We start from the raw sequence: 22,273 nt of genomic DNA, 5'->3' as shown, positions 1-22,273 counted from the left end.
AATGACTAATAGTAAAGCTGAGAGACTAATAAAGAAAAGGGAGGGGAGGAGGTCAAAAAAGAATTAGAGACAGAACAAAGTGGAATAGAACAAACAGTGAAGGAGTCAATGAATGAGAAAAAAGACAGGAGGAAAAAGAAAGATGGAGAGAATTGAGAGAAAGATACTCATTTCTGTCTCCCTGAACACCATGTGTGAGGAACAGATGGGGTATTCAACTGACAGCTCTTCCTAGGATTACACCACCACAGGGGCTAGACACACACACACACACACACACACACACACACACACACACACACACACACACACACACACACACACACACACACACACACACACACACACACACACACACACACACACACACACACACACACACACACACACACACACACACACACACACACACAGAGAGAGAGAGAGAGAGTGAGAGCTAGAGAGAGAGAGAGCGAGAGAGCAAGCGAGAGAGAGACAATGTGGTGTTGACCAAAGACAGTCGCGTTGACTCAGAGAATTAGTCATACTGTGTGACTCAGTGATAGCGGTATAGAACTCCTCACATCAACCCACACTCAGAACACCTACAGAGGGGCTCACAGACAGGCTATGATTTGAAGACATGTATCTTTCCCTTTCAAGACAATCCAATACGTATCGATATAGATACTTGGGCTCCGATATGATACAGGAACAATACGCTTTAGAATTAAACGATTTGGTGTGATTTGGTTTGATTAGAGGAACGAATCAATGCGTTTCGGTTTGATGTGATGCACTAACATTTGTTGCATAAACACATTCATTTTCCATTCTAAATTAAAATCTGCTGCTGAAGGAGCTGAAGAGCTGGACCTCTGAGCTGAATCTGAGCTGACTTCTATGTGTGTGTGTGTTTGTAAATGTGTACAGTATGTCTATATTGTATGTAAGCACCAGAGGGAGACTGGACATCTACCACCCTACTATCAGATTAGGGGGAGGAATGTGTACTTTTTGTCCCCCAATTTTTGATCTGAAATCACCACAACCCACTAATTAACTTGTCATTTTTGTAGATTAAAAGTGTTGTAAAAATTAGCTATGACATAGCCAATGAATGTTTAGCACAACTTTGGATTTCACCCCCATATAAAAATGGTTTTGAACATGAAAGTGATTGCTGTTTTCGTTGTGAAATGATCAACATTACCCTACCATATACACTGAATGTTTAAATAACCACACAGCAAGTTGGCCAGTGTTGATTTTTCAATGTAACATTTCTGTGTTGATTCAGGTGTTAAATTAACACCGTAATCACTGGTGGAACAGAACCCCTGTGTTGGTGTTAACAACCAGTGTTAAACCCAAACCAGGCCCATCATTATCACATTTCCCAGAATGCTCTATTGCAGGTTGATTTTTAGAATTGTTTGTTTCATTATATTATATGTTATATGTTTTTTCATGAACATTGATTCATTTATTAATCTTATGCTACTCAAATATAAGTAATATACACTTTTCTAAACTAATCCAATTTGTTACTTGGATTTATTTATTGCACCCGTTACTGAAATGGTTTAAATGCTTTATGTAGTTTCATAGTCTACCCAACCCAACAGTCAGTCTGAATGCAAGTTGCTGGTGACAATAATTTTTTTACAATGTTGAATATTCCCACTCTGGCTGGATTCCAATAGGAATTACACATCACTTTGCAAGCCAGTATATTGTGACTTGCAGGCCTGATGTTTCCTGTAAACTGTGAGTTTCAGGCCACTGTAATAAGATAAAACTAGTGATGTTAAGTTTTACAGCAGCTAACTTTGAAGCAGTGTGCTGATGCGTGTATCACTTTAACAGAAGTACATCATCAGTGACGTCAGAAGCTTAGCTTGATCATTTGCTTTTTCAAACCGTGTGTTGCTAAATGCGAGATCTCACTGATTTTGCGAGATCTCACTGATTTTGCTGTGGTTCCGGTGCTTTCTTTGATTAAGCTGCTTTCAAACACCAACCTCTACTGGATACCACGCTTATAAATATAATTAGGATTTTATACATGTAATTGCACCTGACCAATAGTTTAGCAAGCAGAGTAGGGAAATATGGAACATTCAGTGATGTGAGGGTATAAGGTGGAATCCCGTTGAAAGCACACCATTTTCTTAATGTGAAACCACACTTTCTGCACTGTTGTTCAAATAAGTTGTTTTATTTACACTGAACAAAACTATAAATGCAATATGTAAAGTGTTGGTCCCATGTTTCATGAGCTGAAATAAAAGATCCCAGAAATGTTCCATACGCAAAAAAAGCTTATTTCTTTCAAATTTTGGGTACATATTTGCTTACATCCCTGTTAGTGAGCATTTATCCTTTCCTTCTCCATTACACAGGTGCACCTTGTGCTGGGGACAATAAAAGGCCATTCTAAAATGTGGATTTTTTTCACACAATATAATGCCACAGATATCTCAAGTTTTGAGTGAGCATGCAATTGGCATGCTGACTGCAGGAATGTCCACCAGAATTGCAGCCAGAGAATTTAATGTTAATTTCTCTACCATTAGCTGTCGTTTTAGAGAATTTGGCATTACGTCCAACCAGCCTCACAACCGCAGACGACATGTATGGCATCATGTGGGCGAGCGGTTTGCTGATGTCAAGATTAGGAACAGAGTGCCCCGTGGTGGCTGTGTGGTTATGGTATGAGCAGGCATAAGCTACAGACAATGAACACAATTGGATTTTATTGAAGGCAATTTGAATGAACAGAGATACCATGACGAGATCCTGAGGCCCATTGTTGTGCCATTTATCTTCCGCCATCAACTGTTTCAGCATGATAATGCACTACCCCATGTCACAGGGCCTGCAGTTTGTCTATGGTCGGCACACTCACCAGAAATGTCACCCATTGAGCAAGTTCGAGATGCTCTGGATTGAAGTGTACGACAGCGTGTTCCAGTTCCTGCCAATATCCAACAACTTCACACAGCCATCGAAGAGGAGTGGGACAACATTCCACAGGCCACAATCAACAGCCTGATCAACTCTATGTGAAGGAGATATGTCTTGCTGCATGAGGCAAATGGTGGTCACAGCAGATACTGACTGGTTTTCTGATCCACGGCCCTACATATTTTTTTAAGGTATCTGTGACCAACAGTTGCATATCTATATTGCCAGTCATGTGAAATCCATAAATTCGGGCCTAATGAATTGATTTCAATTAACTGATTTCCTTATATCAACTGTAACTCAGTAAAATCTTTGAAATTGGTGCATGTTGCATTTATATTTTTCATCAGTATAGTATAAGCTTCTTTCTTAAATAATGGCATATATTCTGTTTTTGATAGCAAACTTGAATGTGAAAAAGGGAAGCATGATGTAAGATGCAAACCTGGTAATCCAACTGATTGTAGTCTATTAAAGCAAACAACTTACTGCTGGCCATGAAGCTTTGATAAAAATCAGTGGAGAAAAAAATCCTCTCTGTTAATCACGTTACTATTTATTGCTGACCAGCAGATGTCACTAATGTGCATTGTGAACAGATAATGAAGCTCAGTGTAATGAACCTATTTTCAACACAATTGGCTGGAAAGCTTCAAAGTTCAGAAAGCTGTTTCCTGAATCACTAGGTAAAGCTAGGCACTCAAAATAAGGCCTTATGAAATACCTATTGTGTTGAAGAATTACATTTTAATGATGACATATTCACTGGGGATCTCACTTGGTGAAGGACACAGAACTGAAAATAGATGAAAGCAAAAAGGGATGAATGTTTCTGTCCCTAACAAATACAGTCACAGATAATTTAACACTGAAAAGTGTGTGGACACGTATAGACACTGGGCCGGGTTTAAATGTAACACTCTCAGTGTTAATTTAACACTGGAGAATTTGCTGTGTACCAAAGCTATTGCTGATGGTGAACCTGAACAATCGAAATAAAATCCAATGTAGAGCTAAGCACTGATTAGCGGCTAGGCTATTGCCAGATGAGAGTTGTGTCTCCGGTAGTATGCTTACTTTTTTCCAGGTAAAACACAATTTTCAGAAGCGCATTTGATAACAATAACCTAGCAAATTACATTGGTTGTCCCTCAACTAATATAGCATAATATTGTGCAAGCCATTTTACAAGCATTTGAATGCTGAAGTTGGATGCAGATGTGCAAGATCAGGAATAGGCCGACATCTCCTTGGTTAGTGTGCAAAGCTGCGCAGTTTAACTAGGCTACTGATTTTGCCTGGGGTTGCTCAGCATCAGTTGTCTCAAAAGATGAGATGTATTTTCGGAAGGTAAAAAGAAAGTAAAATGCTAACGGTTTAATCGGTTTCTGACCGATGCGTGCTACATTTGGATCGGCTCGGGGTCCCGTGGTCCCATCCACTCATATCTTAAACATTTGATCAGGGGACTGATGGGAATCAGATAATTTTACATCCCTAGAAGATAGTAGCAGGGCTTTGGACGCAGCTGTGATGGTGATTCAGACAGCCTGCTTTAGTAATAAGGTATAAAGTTGAGTTTTGTGAAAAGTGTGTTTGTCACTCCAGGCTGATCGTAGAGGTATAGAGTAAAAGGGTGTCTGTTTTGTGGCCAAGAACTAAAACACCTGATATTCACTAACAAAGGTATGTGTGTGTGTGTGCAGTTTATAACGCGGTTTCTGGAGGAATGCTTTAAGCTTCAGAGGACATACCTAATCCACAACAGGAACTTCCATATATGGGCTAGTTCTTCTGCACTGGAATGCAGCCTTAGAGCAGGAACTCCATAAATGGGCTCAGACTTTCATATTGGAATGAGGATGGAGCAAGAACTTCGTACATGGGCACGGATATCCACATTGGAAAGCAGACGATAGGCAAGGAACTCCACATATGGACATTGCACCGTGACCATGCCAAGTTGCTCACCTGCATCTAATCTTTATTAGCCACAAGCCCGCCTCACTTACCTGAATCCAATTGCTTCATCAACCACCCTCAAAGTATTTAAACAGCATCCATCTTCACGCCTTTGTACTTCTGGCTGACAAACAGGCAGTAGTTGAGAAGCTATTAAACTGCCACAGCAAGTCACCCACTAGACATGCTGCACAATGGCGGGCCAGGTCAACTTTGGTCTATGACTGGGAGCTTGCCTATCCAACAACTGCACCCTCCAGGCTTCCTTCACAATGGTGGGCTTATGGCCGGGGTTTGCCCTGCCAGAAGACTCAACGCAGACACAGTTGACAACTGGGGTCTGACCCTGCTGGAATGGGGGAGGGGGCAGGATCAGCCCCCAGTTGTGCCCCGACTACCATCCATGCCAGAACCCTTATACCAAACTCTATCAACTACTGCCCCTTCTGACATGTTTGTCAGATGGCAAGAAGCCAAACTCGTGAATGTGTTCCCTACCTTTGGCTCCCCGTAGGACGAAGCCGAATCCTTCGTTTTCCTTCTTCTGCAGCATAGCATTCTTCTCCTCTATGATGTAATCACTGGAGAGCAGAGAGGAGAGGGACAGCAGGTAAGAGTCCCGCAACATACTCACTGAGAGAAGAGACAGGAGGGAATGAAGGAGAGAGCAGAGAGCCAGGGATGGTAGAGAAAAGGATGGGAGAAGATGGAGATGGACAACGAGAAATAGGGGAGGAGGGGGTGGCGACGAGGGCGCAGTAAAATCTTAAAAATTGTTGCATGTTGTGTTTATTTTTGTAAAATGTATAAAATTCTCATTACTAATGAGTGTTGTCACGTGTGTGTGTGTGTGTGTGTGTGTGTGTGTGTGTGTGTGTGTGTGTGTGTGTGTGTGTGTGTGTGTGTGTGTGTGTGTGTGTGTGTGTGTGTGTGTGTCAATTCACACCACACAATTCAATGTTCAAACACAACATCATGTATTCCCAGCGACATTCTAGCACTCTGTTACCACACAGTAAAAGCACCATCATGTCCCAATCTCAGCAACACCAATATTCTGTTGACTGACCGTCAGATCCCACTGCTGACACCAGACAGCCCATACAGTTAGTGAATTGAACACTAGACACACTGGCATGGGAGACCTGGAGTTCAGTCGTGTGTTAGCTGTTAGCCACGCCAACTGCCCAGCCACTTACCCCGGGTAGACAGAGCCCCTGCTGACGGGGCATGGAGAACCCTGAAAAACCCTCCTGTGTCAGGGAGCAGAGGTTTCAGAGATACAATTTAACTAGAGGACTTGCTTAATATACAGTGTGCAAAGCTGTCATCAAGGTAAAGGGAGGCTACTTTGAAGAATCTAAAATATTTTTTGATTTAACACTGTTTTGGTTACTACATGATTCCATATTTGTTATTTCATAGTTTTGATATCTTCACTATTATTATACAATGTAGAACATAGTAAAAATAAATAAAAACACTTGAATGAGTAGGTGTGTCCATACTTTTGACTGGTACTGTATTGTGTGTGTGTATATGTGTGTGTGTATATATACAGTGGGGAGAACAAGTATTTGATACACTGCCGATTTTGCAGGTTTTCCTACTTACAAAGCATGTAGAGGTCTGTAATCCAGAAAATCACAATGTATGATTTTTAAGTAATTAATTTGCATTTTATTGCATGACATAAGTATTTGATCACCTACCAACCAGTAAGAATTCCAGACCTATTAGTTTTTCTTTAAGAAGCCCTCCTGTTCTCCACTCATTACCTGTATTAACTGCACCTGTTTGAACTCGTTACCTGTATAAAAGACACCTGTCCACACACTCAATCAAACAGACTCCAACCTCTCCACAATGGCCAAGACCAGAGAGCTGTGTAAGGACATCAGGGCTAAAATTGTAGACCTGCACAAAGCTGGAATGGGCTACAGGACAATAGGCAAGCAGCTTGGTGAGAAGGCAACAACTGTTGGCGCAATTATTAGAAAATGGAAGAAGTTCAAGATGACGGTCAATCAGCCTCGGTCTGGGACTCCATGCAAGATCTCACCTCGTGGGGCATCAATGATCATGAGGAAGGTGAGGGATCAGCCCAGAACTACACGGCAGGACCTGGTCAATGACCTGAAGAGAGCTGGGGCCACAGTCTCAAAGAAAACCATTAGTAACACACTACGCCGTCATGGATTAAAATCCTGCAGCGCACGCAAGGTCCCCCTGCTCAAGCCAGCGCATGTCCAGGCCCGTCTGAAGTTTGCCAATGACCATCTGGATGATCCAGAGGAGGAATGGGAGAAGGTCATGCGGTCTGATGAGACAAAAATAGAGCTTTTTGGTCTAAAATGCACTCGCCGTGTTTGGAGGAAGAAGAAGGATGAGTACAACCCCAAGAACACCATCCCAACCGTGAAGCATGGAGGTGGAAACATCATTCTTTGGGGATGCTTTTCTGCAAAGGGGACAGGACGACTGCACCGTATTGAGGGGAGGATGGATGGGGCCATGTATCGCGAGATCTTGGCCAACAACCTCCTTCCCTCAGTAAGAGCATTGAAGATGGGTCGTGGTTGGGTCTTCCAGCATGACAACGACCCGAAACACACAGCCAGGGCAACTAAGGAGTGGCTCCGTAAGAAGCATCTCAAGGTCCTGGAGTGGCCTAGCCAGTCTCCAGACCTGAACCCAATGGAAAATCTTTGGAGGGAGCTGAAAGTCCGTATTGCCCAGCGACAGCCCCGAAACCTGAAGGATCTGGAGAAGGTCTGTATGGAGGAGTGGGCCAAAATCCCTGCTGCAAACCTGGTCAAGAACTACAGGAAACGTATGATCTCTGTAATTGCAAACAAAGGTTTCTGTAACAAATATTAAGTTCTGCTTTTCTGATGTATCAGATACTTATGTCATGCAATAAAATGCAAATGAATTACTTAAAAATCATACAATGTGATTTTCTGGATTTTTGTTACCTATCTACCTATCTTTCCGAGTTGGTCCTGCCGTACATACCTACACGTACGCTACGGTCACAAGACGCAGGCCTCCTAATTGTCCCTAGAATTTCTAAGCAAACAACTGGAGGCAGGGCTTTCTCCTATAGATCTCAATTTTTATGGAATGGTCTGCCTACCCAGACTCGGTCTCAACCTTTAAGTCTTTACTGAAGACTCATCTCTTCAGTAGGTCATATGATTGAGTGTAGTCTGGCCCAGGAGTGTGAAGGTGAACGGAAAGGCTCTGGAGCAACGAACCGCCCTTGCTGTCTCTGCCTGGCCGGTTCCCCTCTCTCCACTGGGATTCTCTGCCTCTAACCCTATTACAGGGGCTGAGTCACTGGCTTACTGGTGCTCTTTCATGCCGTCCCTAGGAGGGGTGCGTCACTTGAGTGGGTTGAGTCACTGACGTGATCTTCCTGTCTGGATTGGCGCCCCCCCTTGGTTTGTGCCGTGGCGGAGATCTTTGTGGGCTATACTCGGCCTTGTCTCAGGATGGTAAGTTGGTGGTTGAAGATTTCCCTCTAGTGGTGTGGGGGCTGTGCTTTGGCAAAGTGGGTGGGGTTATATCCTTCCTGTTTGGCCCTGTCCGGGGGTATCATTGGATGGGGCCACGGTGTCTCCTGACCCCTCCTGTCTCAGCCTCCAGTATTTATGCTGCAGTAGTTAATGTGTCGGGGGGCTAGGGTCAGTTTGTTATATCTGGAGGACTTCTCCTGTCTTATCCAGTGTCCTGTGTGAATTTAAGTATGCTCTCTCTAATTCTCTCTCTTTCTCTCTTTTTCTTTCTCTCTCTCGGAGGACCTGAGCCCTAGGACCATGCGTCAGGACTACCTGGCATGATGACTCCTTGCTGTCCCCAGTCCACCTGGCCTTGCTGCTGCTCCAGTTTCAACTGTTCTGCCTGCGGCTATGGAACCCTGACCTGTTCACCGGACGTGCTAAAAAAGCCAACTGACATTTACTCCTGAGGTGCTGACTTGCTGCACCCTCGTTAACTACTGTGATTATTATTATTTGACCATGCTGGTCATTTATGAACATTTGAAAATCTTGGCCATGTTCTGTTATAATCTCCACCCGGCACAGCCAGAAGAGGACTGGCCAACCCTCATAGCCTGGTTCCTCTCTAGGTTTCTTCCTAGGTTTTGGCCTTTCTAGGGAGTTTTTCCTAGCCACCGTGCTTCTACACCTGCATTGCTTGCTGTTTGGGGTTTTAGGCTGGGTTTCTGTACAGCACTTTGAGATATCAGCTGATGTACGAAGGGCTATATAAATACATTTGATTTGATTTGTTTTAGATTCCGTCTCTCACAGTTGAAGTGTACCTATGATAAAAATTACAGACCTCTACATGCTTTGTAAGTAGGAAAACCTGCAAAATCGGCAGTGTATCAAATACTTGTTCTCCCCACTGTATATATATATATATATATATATATATGGGGTTTACAAATACAGTTCATCATCTTTCTCTCCTCCCCCTCCTCTTAGCCTACATCCTGTATATCCAACCAGCTCTAAACTTTTCCCCTCCATAGCTACAGAATAGCTTTGTTTCCGTTCAACCAATCACGCTCTGAATCTCGCTAATGTTGCATTCACAATTCTATTCAATGAACTCCTGTTTAGATACAGTACTACTCAGATATTTAAACAAAATATTACATACATTCATATTCAGATTAGCATCCAATGTAGCACAATCATGTTCCATAATGTAATTACAGTCTGACGTATAATAATGTTCCATAAACCTTCAAAGTAGCCATTCACAGTGGCATGCTAAAGACTTCCATTCAAGAGCTTTGACATTCTATCCTATTCAGAGCCACCTCTGCTGCTTTAGCTCTCACACACTCTTCATGATTCACTCTGTACCCATTGTACGTAGTGAGTCATGTTGGGGCGGTATGCTAATTGTAGTGGGTCTAGGCAGGGTGTCAGGTAAGGTGGAGGTGATATGATCCTTAACTAGCTGGTGAAAAACTGCTCTCTCTCTCTTTCTCTCTCTCTCTCTCGTAGGCACTCTCTCTTTTCATCTGTCTCCCCCTCCTCTCTGGAAAGCTGAGGGGAAACAACACTCTGATACCAAGCACCTCTCTCCCGACAAGCTGACTCTGACATTCAGAGTGAATTTACATCAGAACACAGTCCGATAGCAGATAGTGTTCTCCTGTCCTCTCTCCCAGCCTGCACATCTGATTTACCTGAGAGTGAGCACTCACACTCTCCTTTATTACTGATTGATGTCACAGGCAGTACAATTCAGAGAGAGGGGGACAAAGGACGAGAGGGAGAGAGAGACACTCACCCACACACGCATACACAAAGGGAATGTTTCAATAATCCGAGTTTTATATGAGGCCTGGGTTGAGAGTGGGACTCATGCAGGCAGAATGCACTGACACTGTCTCACCACTAGATGACAGCAGCATCACATCACATAGTGGGTGTGTGTGTGTGTTTGTTTTTGTATCTGTGCATGTATGTGTCTTACCTGTATGAGGAGAGGTTATCATAGGATCCCACAGTGTAGTGTCTGAACAGTCTCTTAGTGCGGTCCTCTCTTGTCTCTGTAAAACAAAGCAATACACTGTCAGTGTGTGTGTGTGTGGTCTCGCTTGGGCCCTGTCACTGCTTGAGTGCATTTATAATAACCACCTCCCCCCCGCCACACACACACATACTGCTACCCCGCTGAAAGGACAATCTGCTGACTGGAGACCCTGTCAGGCCACTAGAGTTCTTAATTGTGTGTGTGTGTGTGTGTGTGTGTGTGTGTGTGTGTGTGTGTGTGTGTGTGTGTGTGTGTGTGTGTGTGTGTGTGTGTGTGTGTGTGTGTGTGTTGTCAGACTATCTTATGAGTTAATTACATTTAGTTTCTTGACATTCCCTCCACCCTGTCTGTCAGTCTGTCTGTCTGAGTCAGTGACAGCTGCCAGCTTTGTGGCAAACAAACCTCTCTCTGTCTTCACTCCAAGCTCCATCACCTCCACTCCTCTCAATCACTCTCTCTATCCCCCTCTTGACCCTTTATACACCCATATCCCCATTACCCCTCTTGTCATTCTCTTCCTGATTCCAGTCTACACCCCTCCATCATTCTCTATCCCCCTTTCAAACCTTCTCTCCTTCACTCTGCATCAATCTTTCTACCTCTCTATCCCCCTCTCTCTATCCCCCTCTCTCCACTCCAACTCTCTATCTCCCTATCTCCACTCCCACTCTCTATCCCCCTCTCTCCACTCCCACTCTCTCCACTCTCACTCTCTATCCCCCTCTCTCCACTCCCACTCTCTATCCCCCTCTCACCACTCCCACTCTCTATCCCCCACTCTCTATCCCCCTCTCTCCACTCTCACTCTATATCCCTCTCTCTCCACTCCCACTTTCTATCCCCCTCTCTCCACTCCCACTTTCTACCCCCCTCTCTCCACTCCCACTCTCTATCCCCCTCTCTCCACTCTCACTCTATATCCCTCTCTCTCCACTCCCACTTTCTATCCCCCTATCTCCACTCCCACTTTCTATCCCCCTCTCTCCACTCCCACTTTCTATCCCCCTCTCTCCACTCCCACTTTCTATCCCCCTCTCTCCACTCCCACTTTCTATCCCCCTCTCTCCACTCCCACTTTCTATCCCCCTCTCTCTCCACTCCCACTTTCTATCCCCCTATCTCCACTCCCACTTTCTATCCCCCTCTCTCCACTCCCACTTTCTATCCCCCTCTCTCCACTCCCACTTTCTATCCCCCTCTCTCCACTCCCACTTTCTATCCCCCTCTCTCCACTCCCACTTTCTATCCCCCTCTCTCTCCACTCCCACTCTCTATCCCCCTCTGTCCACTCCCACTCTATATCCCCCTCTCTCCACTCCCACTCTCTATCCCTCTCCTCTACTCTCTCTCTAATATTGTTGTTGTCTCTATAAGGAGTTAATGGATACAGGCCCACTGGCCTGACTCTCATTACAAATGCATAGACTTCCCCTTTCCCCTCCTCTCCACTCTTTCACATGGCAAAAACTCACACGCATGTATATAATCAGAATACGGAATACAACAAATACTGGGCACTGATCTAGAACCCATGCCCAGCTGCTCTCATATCTAACCAGTCATAGCCCCAAAACTCTCTGTTTAGCAACGTAACCACTCAGACAGTCAGCCAGTCAGTCAGAGAAGCTGCTGGAACTTGATTGGCTGTAACACACAGGAGTTAAGAAGCAGAGGACTAGGCTGAGCAGGGATAGGATGAGATGCCTATACTAACAGACAGACAGTCGATAGGGGAGACAGGCGTCTACTAGAACACTCTGTCTGTATGTCTTCCTCCTTCTCTCTTCACCCCCTTCCTTCCACCCTCTGCCCTAAGGTCATACAGTGACAGTGTGATGTGGGTTAACGGGAGAAGTTAGGTTGTAGTGGTTGAGGGTGGGGGAGAAGGTCAAAGATGAGTCAGAACTTATTATACAGGGCTGGGTACTGGACGGCAGCAGTGGTGGAAAAAGTACTCAATTGTCATACTTGAGTAAATGTAAAGATACCTGAATAGAAAATGACTCAAGTGAAAGTCACCCAGTAAAATACTATCTTAGTAAAAAGTCTCATGTAAAAGTAAATGCTATACATCTAATTCCTTATATTAAGGACAGACAGAGCCATACTCCAACACTCCGACATCATTTACAAATGCAATATTTGTGTTTATTGATTCTGCCAGATCAGAGGCAGAAGGGAGGACAACTCGTTATATTGATAGGTGTGTGAATTGTACCACATTGCTGTCCTGCCTGAGCATTCTAAACGTAACTAGTACTTTTGGGTGTCAGGGAAAATGTATGGTAGTAAAAAGCACATATTTTCTTTAGGAATGTAGTGGAATAAAAGTAGTCAAAAATATAAATATTAAAGTACGGAAGTTTGTGAGGGTCTTAGGGGCCAAGCTGAATTTCTTTAGCCTCCTGAGTCTTCTTTACCACACTATCTGTGTGGATGGACTATTTCAGGATGTCAGTGATATGCACGCTTTGGAACTTGAAGCTTTTCACCCTCTCCACTGCACCCTCTTCGATGTGGATGGGGGCATGCTGTCTCTGCAGTCTCCAGAAGTCCACGATCAGCTCCTTAGTTTTGTTGACGATGAGGGAGAGATTATTTTCCTGACACCATTCCGCCAGGACCCTTACCTCCCTCCTGTAGGCTGTCTCGTCATTGTTGGTAATCAGGCCTACTACTGTTGTGTCATCTGCAAACTTGATGATTGAGTTGGAGGCGTGCGTAGCCACACAGTCATGGTTGAACAGGGAGTACATGAGGGGGCTGAGCACGCACCCTTGTGGGACCCCTGTGTTGAGGATCAGCGTAGCAGAGGTGTTGCCTACATTCACCACCTGGGGTCGGCCCGTCAGGAAGTCCAGGACCCAGGGAGGGGTTCAGATCCAGGGCTTAGTGATGAGCTTGGAGGGCACTATGGTGTTGAAGGCTGAGCTGTAGTCAATGAACAGCATTCTTACATAGGTATTCCTCTTGTTCTGATGGGATAGGGCAGTGTGATTGTGTAATCCGTGGATCTATTGGCGTGGTATCCAAATTGTAGTGTGTCTACGTTGTTGGGTAAGGTGGAGGTGATATGTTCCTTAACCCATAAGAGTCTAAGCCCTGTCTAAGCCGAGGGGTTTAAACATTCAAGAATTTTAATAACAGATTCACTACATGGAACAGCAAATAATCCCCCCAAAAAAATTCTAAAGGAAGCTTGTCTGTCCTATATATGAGAGATATATGAAAGATAAGGAAATATTTAGTTATAATATATATATTTTTTACATGTATTTAACCCGTTATTGTTGGCACTAAAGAGTCTTCTTTTATACAGTACCAGTCAAAAGTTTTGCACACACCTACTCATTCAAGGGTTTTTCTTTATTTTTACTATTTTCTACATTGTAGGATAATAGTGAAGACATCAAAACAACGAAATAACACATATGGAATGAGTAGGTGTGTGCAAAACTTTGGACTGGTACAAATACAGATGAAGACTCATGTAGTAACAAAAAAATTGTTAAACAAATCAAAATATATTTCACATTCTTCAAAGCAGCCACCTTTTGCCTTGATGACGGCTTTGCACACTCTTGGCATTCTCTCAACCAGCGTCATGAGGTAGTCACCTGGAATGCATTTCAATTTTAACAGGTGTGTCTTGTTAATTTGTGGAATTTCTTTCCTTCTTAATGCATTTGAGCCATTCAGTTGTGTTGTGACAAGGTAGGGGTGGTATACAGAAGATAGCCCTATTTGATAAAAGACCAAGTTCATATTATAGCAAGAACAGCTCAAATAAGCAAAGAGAAAGGAGAGTTCATCATTACTTTAAGACATGAAGGTCAGTCAATATGGAACATTTCAAAAACTTTGAAAGTTTCTTCAAGTGCAGTTGCAAAAACCATCAAGAGCTATGATGAAACTAGCTTTCATGAGGACCACAACAGGAAAGGAAGAACCAGAGTTACCTTTGCTGCAGAGGATAAGTTCATTAGAGTTACCAGCCTCAGAAATTGCAGCCCAAATAAATGCTTCACAGCATTCAAGTAAAATACAAATCTCAACATCAACTGTTCAGAGGAGACTGCATGAATCAGGCCTTCATAGTCAAATTGCTGCAAGGAAACCACTACTAAAGGACAACAATAAGAAGACACTTGCTTGGGCCAAGAAACCCAAGCAATGGACATTAGGCCAGTGGAAATTTGTCCTTTGGTCTGATGAGTCCAAATTTGACCGCAGTGTCTTTGTGAGGTGAACGGTAGGTGAACGGATGATCTCCGAATGTGTAGTTCCCACCATGAAGTATGGAGGAGGAGGTGTGATGGTGTGGGGGTGCTTTGCTGGTGACACTATCTGTGATTTACTTAGCATTCAAGGTACACTTAACCACCATGGCTACCATAGCATTTTTAGCGATACAACATCCCATCTGGTTTGCGCTTAGTAGGACTATAATATGAAGTTGGTCCCCCATTTGCTGCTATAACAGCCTCCACTCTTCTGGGAAGGCTTTCCACTAGATGTTGGAACATGCTTCCATTCAGCCAAGAGCATTAGTGAGGTCGGGCACTGATTTTTAGCAATTAGGCCTGTCTCACAGTCAGCGTTTCAATTAATCCCATAGGTGTTCGATGGGGTTGAGTTCAGGGCTTTGTGCAGGCCAGTGAAGTTCTTCCACACAGATCTCGAGAAACAATTTCTGTATGGACATCGCTTTATGCACATGGGCATTATCATGCTGAAACAGGAAAGGGCCTTTCCCAAACTGTTGCCACAAATTTGGATGCACAGAATCATCTAGAATATCATTGTATGCTGTAACGTTAATATTTCCCTTCACTGTAACTAAGGGGCCTAGCCCAAAGCATGAAAAACAGCCCCAGACCGTTATTGTTCCTCCACTAAACTTTACAGTTTGCACTATGCATTGGGGCAGGTAGCGTTCTCCTGGCATTCGCTAAAACAGATTAGCTTGAGCCATGGCATTGTTCAGAGAGATTGGCACACTGACAGCAAAGGTGGGTATAAATACAGGTCATCTGGGTTCATTAAGAAGTGGCTTTACAAAGAGATTGCGTCAAGAGGGATTTGGATGGAAGGTGGTTCTGTTCAGACTTAAGATTGTGCATCTGTTGCTGGCAAGCAGAAACAGACAACATAATACATACACACATTATTAAAATTCAGTTTTCTGTGAAAGCTAAGCCAATAACTGCAAAAGACAGGAAATTCAAATGAGCTCCTCAACTTGAACTGTATTCTAAATAACACGTACTGTGGAGTGTGTGTGTGTGTGTGTGTGTGTGTGTGTGTGTGTGTGTGTGTGTGTGTGTACCCACGTAGCTCTGCTTCTCTCTAGGCAGGATGCAAAAGCTGTTCTGTCCTTGTTTGAAGGGCGCAAGCCGCTTCACCTCCATTAACACACACACGTGTACCCCTCACACACACCACCCTCCACACCTCTTTACATCCTCAGTTTCTGTGTTTCTCTGTTAGCCAGATATTTTCTGCTTCCTCACTCCAGTTGTAAGCCAGTAACATGGACAGCTGGCTGAATCACCTTGCTGACCTCCAGCTCACACAACAAGCCCAGCTAAACTGCACCTGCTTGAACACACTCGCCTCTGGCACACACCTGACCTCACACAGCACACACAGCACACACAACACACACAACACACACACACACACACACACACACACACACACACACACACACACACACACACACACACACACACACACACACACACACACACACACACACACACACAGCACACACACACACACAGTCTGAGGAACATCGCCAACACCCACCCACCGCTTACCCCAGGCCCAGATCACACTCCTACCCCCTACCCACTACTGTAGGTCCCCTAAGAAGTTGGGATAGTACACTCAGTAGAATCCCTTACCAAAGGGGATGATACACTCAGTAGGATCCCTTACCAAAGGGGATGATACACTCAGTAGGATCCCTTACCAAAGGGGATGATACACTCAGTAGAATCCCTTACCAAAGGGGATGATACACTCAGTAGGATCCCTTACAAAAGGGGATGATACACTCAGTAGGATCCCTTACCAAAGGGGATGATACACTCAGTAGGATCCCTTACCAAAGGGGATGATACACTCAGTAGGATCCCTTACCAAAGGGGATGATACACTCAGTAGGATCCCTTACCAAAGGGGATGATACACTCAGTAGGATCCCTTACCAAAGGGGATGATACACTCAGTAGGATCCCTTACCAAAGGGGATGATACACTCAGTAGGATCCCTTACCAAAGGGGATGATACACTCAGTAGGATCCCTTACCAAAGGGGATGATACACTCAGTATTTATAAGCAGAATAGATATGGTCATGTACACGTGGGTCATAGATCAGTATGAACCCAAACCTCTCCTCTCGTTTCCTCTCTATCTGCTACAGACAGCCTCCAAAGAGACACACTGTAATGAGAACATGACACAATCACCCTTAATTTTCTGGCTTTCTTTTTGTCTCACATGCTCCTGTCTTTAATGTGTTTTAGACACAGTGGCCTCACTTAAGACTGACCCATTTCCTTACAGAGGAGAGCGAGAGAAAAAAGAGAGAGAAAAGAGAGCGCGCTTATCCTTACAGAAAGAAACACACTCTGTACCTTTAGTCTTTAGAATTGACTTTAGAATCAGAATAATTTAGGTTGTAATAGGATAAAGTTAGAGACGGTCAGAGAGGGGAGGGGTAAGGGAAGGGACACGGGACAAAAGATAAAGTACAAAGAGAATGTACAAAAGGAAAGAACAAAAGCAGGATCTGTATTATTTTAAACATGTACAGTTTTAGCCTTTTTACAGTTACTATGACAACAGATAGACCATGTGAACCCCAGGTGTTTTTCTATCCGTCACTGCAAATGATTGTGTGAAAAGTAAAAACTTGGAAAAGTGTGGTTAGTAAGTTCAGGAGTTCAGGAGGAGAGAATAGGAGGAGGGAGATATGCAAAGAGAGGGAAAGGGAGAGAACGGGAAGAACAAATAAAAAAAATTCAATGAACAAAAAATCTCCAAAACGACTGTGGCGGCTTATGGTAGAGAAATTACCTTTAATTTATCTGGGAACAGCTCTGGTGGACATTCCTACAGTCAACATTCTTGAGACATCTGTGTCATTGTGTTGTGTGACAAAATTGCACATTTTAGAGTGGCTTTTTTCTGTCCCCAGGACAAGGTGCACCTATGATTATTGTGCATATGAAACATTTCTGGGATCTTTTATTTCAGCTCATGAAACATGTGACCAACACTTTACATGTTGAATTTATATTTTTGTTCAGTGTAAATAACAGATGAAGAAATGGAAAATAAAGTGCAGGAGATCGATAGAGTGAGATAGAAGTTATGGGAGAGATGGAGGAGGGTTGAACACTGTGAGATGACAGTTATTTCACAGCTGAAAACAGAGTGAAAAATAAGTCTGCATTCAGACAGTCAAGGTTGTCAGATCATTTGACTCTACACCAAGACTGACTGTCATTTCACAGAGAGAGCGAGTGAGAGCGAGAGAGAGAGCATTTGAGAAAAAGTAGAGAGAGTTCAGTCAGTCGGTCAGTCTAAACCCAGCAAGCCTTTTTATATTTCAACAGCCAGGGTGATGAGGTGCTCTGATCAATGCAGAGACTCAGGCTGACAAAGATACTACCAGTACAGTAAGGTTTCTTAATATAACACAACTGGGAGAGATAGTTCTAATAACATCAGTTAAAATCCAACACAGTTCATTACTACTACCATAGGTAAAGGAGGATAGGGCAACATTGAACCTATTATTTACAGTAGGCCTGTAGTTTACTTTTATAGATCTTGCAGTCCCAAAAATGAAAACTCCACCCACCCTGTATGGTCAAGCTAGCTAATTCAAGCACACCGGAGGTATTTGGAAGTATTTAATGTAAATATTTGACGCTGGTCTGGTTAAGAGCTGTACATATCCCACTTACCCTGATAACGGCCATGACGCATAGAGTAGGGCTGTTCCGCCTTGACCAAGGCTACTATCCCATCTATTCTACTGCAGAGAACTGGCAGGTCTGACACTAATACAGGGCAACAATCCATCCCCCTGCTCCTACTGCCTATCCATGACTCTACACTCTACTACCCACACTGCTCCCTGCCGTCCATCACTAACTCCTGTACTCCTATCACCACTGTTCCCTCTGCCCTGCTAGCTCCTCCCACTGTCCACCAACCAAAGCAATAGTACATCATAAACGGTCAGCCCAATCTATCTACATACTGTATATGGCCCAGTACTCTAACCAAATGAATCTATAGCTACATCTACTTCACTAGAGCTCTAACCAATCACATCCAATTCACTAGAGCTCTAACCAATCGCATTCCACTTCACTAGAGCTCTAACCAATCGTATCCACTTCACTAGAGCTCTAACCAATCGCATTCCACTTCACTAGAGCTCTAACCAATCGCATCCACTCAACTATACCTCTAGCCAATCACATTTGATGTACTATAGCCGTAAACAATCCGGTCAACTAGGTGGAATGGTAATGCTACAGTAATGCACATCAACTGTTAGACAGTGCCATGTATTCTGCTCTAACTACAGAGCCCTGGACCAATGTCCCTAACACCCCCTGATGCTGCCGGAGGGCAGGTCACATCCAGCTGTCACTTCTTCAAATCCACATTCCTGTTGTCCCAAAAGCGTTTCATGGATGCTGTCAAGGAAAATGATACAGAAGCAATTCCACTTGGATTCCTTATGAATACCTGTCTCTATTTTCTCAATGTGTATCTGAGTCCATCTCTCCTATCTTTTAGGTGTCTGTCCTTCTTTTCTTCTCTCTCTAGTCATGTGGCCAGCTATTTCCCTCTCTGTATTGCTCCCTCACATATACCTCTCCCTTTCTCTCTCCTCAAGTCTCTCAGTCTGTGTCTGTGTGTGTGTGTGTGTGTGTGTGTGTGTGTGTGTGTGTGTGTGTGTGTGTGTGTGTGTGTGTGTGTGTGTGTGTGTGTGTGTGTGTGTGTGTGTGTGTGTGTGTGTGTGTGTGTGTGTGTGTGTGTGTGTGTGTGTGTGTGTGTGTGTGTGTGTGTGTGTGTGTGTGTGTGTGTGTGTGTGTGTGTGTGTGTGTGTGTCACCCTATGTGCTCCTTGTCAAAAGTGATTTGTCTTTGCTCCACATTGGGGCCTGATAGAGCTTTGATTCATTGTCCATATAGCACAACCATCTATTCTGATATTCTATGGATCTGCTCTCTCTCTCTCTCTCCCTCTGTGTGTGTGCTTGTTTGTGTGTAAATACTGTATGTCTTGGCTCTGCACACTTGACTGATTTCTGATGGAATACAGAGACAGTGGCCATCACTCAGCTGACACACACACACACACACACACACACACACACACACACACACACACACACACACACACACACACACACACACACACACACACACACACACACACACACACACACACACACAAACCTGTGTACATGCTCACACACAGGCACACACACCCATATAGGAAACAAGCCAATCCCTTCAGGTGTCTGAAGGCTAAAGGGAGGGTGACCTCAACTGAATTACCAGTCAATAATACTGGCTCAGCTAAAACACTAATGCTAAAGACATGTCCTCCTGCTAGTGGTCCCTCCCTTCCCCTCCTCTCGCCTCTCTTCCTCTTCTCTCTCCTCTCTCCTCTCTCCTCTCTCCTCTCTCCTCTCTCCTCTCTCTCTAATAAAATGGATTAGTTGACTATGCTAATATCTCTGCTGACGCTGCTGGCTTTCAGGTAACACTGTTACAGAGAGAGAGGGAGAGAGAGAGAAAGTGAGTGTGTGTGTGTGTGCGTGCATGCATGTGTGTTTGGTGGTTTTAGAATTAGCATATTGCCTCCATGAGACACTGTCTGTATCTCACTTCTTCTTCTTGGCCCTCTCTTTGCACTGTCTCTCATCATATCATAATTTCCTCCCAACAGGCCGTTTCTGTTAGAGGCGTGCTAACCTGGACTGATTAACATGTGTGAATGACCTTGCTAACACAACACTTTACACTCTTAGAAAAAAAGTTCCAAAAGGGTTCTTCGGCTGTCCCCATAGGAGAACCCTTTGTGGTTCCAGGTGGAACACTTTTATGTTCTAAGTAAAGCATTCTGTGGAAAGGGTTCTACATGGAACCCAAAATGGTTCCGCCTGGAACCGAAAAGGGTTCTTCAAAGGGTTCTCTAGGATCTAGTCTAGATAGCACCTTTTTTTCTAAGAGTGTAGAGCTTCTGTATGAATGTGACTTTTACTGCCTCATCTCAGAGCTCTGGGATCAAATGCAGCCTGAGCTAGTTAGATCTGTGTATGTGGGTCTGCTAAAACTACAAAACAAATCTGATGGAAGATACCTTGTGCCTCTCTATCTGCCCCTCACTTCTCTCAATGACCACAGCTCTCCCTGTCTTTCTTCTGCCTGCTCTCTCCTATTTTCTCTCTTTCCCTTTCTCTTTCAGCCGTGACTTCCATTTCACTCCTGCTGCAGAGGTCCTGTGATTAGCATTCCAGGAGAGTAGAGAGGGTGTGAGAGAGAGGGAGAAAAGGAGGGATAGATAGAGAGGGTGCGGATAAAGAAGAGACTCCCAAACTTTTTAATGGGCAGGCTAAAAATAGAGCAGTCTGTATCTGACTGGTGAGTCATTCAACTACTCAGCACTGGGGAGGGAGGGTGGGAGGGGAGGGAAGTTGGGAGGGAAGGGGTGGGAGGGGGAAAGAGATGAGAGAGAAGAGAGTGAATACATACAAAACCATTAAGAAACCTCAAGCCTTGCTGCTAATGTTACATAGTAGCTAAAACTACCAGTAACAGAACTTAGGGCGCTTTTACATATCCCCTTACAATCTGGATCCTGGAGCGTTTGGTGCCCTGATCCGCGCTATAAAGCACATGTGAAATTCAAACGAATCCTGGCTGATACTAATCCTGGACCTGCGTGAGTAGCGGTTCCAAGATCCAGGACCAGAGTACCAGGTATGGTGACGCGGCAGCGCGAGTCGCTTGGAACTTTTCCCCAAATGTAAACAAGCTAGCTCGCTAACGTCATATGGAATGTGCGTCTTGCTAATCACACCCTGAAACGGTTATTTTCAGGTCTTGTGAAAGCAAAAATGTATTCTGTAGAATTCTCACAAAGGCTCCAGGAAACCGAACCAGGGTACCGAATTTCACATGTGAAAATGCCCTTAGTTTAAAAAGCTGTGATATCCCCATAGCATCCACAGTCACGCATGTGCATGGCATGCGCACCCCCAAATGCAAAAGCAAACAAATGCAAACACCAATACACTCACAGCCAGCAGCATTTCACCCCTCATCACTCAATGTTGTGTTAATGAATTGAATCAATCAATATCCTTTTCCTTCTCTCTCTCTCTTTATCAGTCTCTCCCTCCCTCCTTATCTTTTCCTTCCCTTCATCCCTCTGTCCTGAATCCCTCTCTGTACTCTCCCTCTTCCCTCTCCTTCCTTCTGTCCCTTAATCTCTTTCTTCCTTTCTTTATCTCTCTTTCTCTCCTACCTGCAGTGTGACTTATAAAGTGTCATCTCCAGATTGTTGTCCCCTTTGCGTATGTGTGTTGTGTGTGTGTGTGTGTGTGTGTGTGTGTGTGTGTGTGTGTGTGTGTGTGTGTGTGTGTGTGTGTGTGTGTGTGTGTGTGTGTGTGTGTGTGTGTGAAAGAGACAGAAAGAGACAGAAAGAGATAGTCACAATAAATAACTGAGATTCACTGATGGCCTGACCCTGG

At 44.1% G+C, this 22,273-nt stretch overlaps 1 protein-coding gene across 1 annotated transcript in view; it reads right to left on the bottom strand.

The window, feature by feature from the left end:
- Positions 1–22,273, bottom strand: part of LOC139539323 (SH3 and multiple ankyrin repeat domains protein 3-like) — a 120,629-nt gene that overhangs the window by 23,700 nt on the left and 74,656 nt on the right. Inside the window, exons 11-12 of the mRNA XM_071342149.1 lie at positions 10,414–10,489; positions 5,410–5,492 (exon numbers count right to left, since the gene is read on the bottom strand). Coding sequence (XP_071198250.1) covers positions 5,410–5,492; positions 10,414–10,489 — 159 coding nt within the window. The remainder of the gene's footprint in view (positions 1–5,409; positions 5,493–10,413; positions 10,490–22,273) is intronic.

Source organism: Salvelinus alpinus, chromosome 15, assembly GCF_045679555.1.
Source record: "Salvelinus alpinus chromosome 15, SLU_Salpinus.1, whole genome shotgun sequence".
Taxonomy (NCBI): Eukaryota; Metazoa; Chordata; class Actinopteri; order Salmoniformes; family Salmonidae; genus Salvelinus; species Salvelinus alpinus.
Note: the sequence above shows the minus strand (reverse complement) of the source record. Positions and strands in the feature narration are given on the sequence as shown.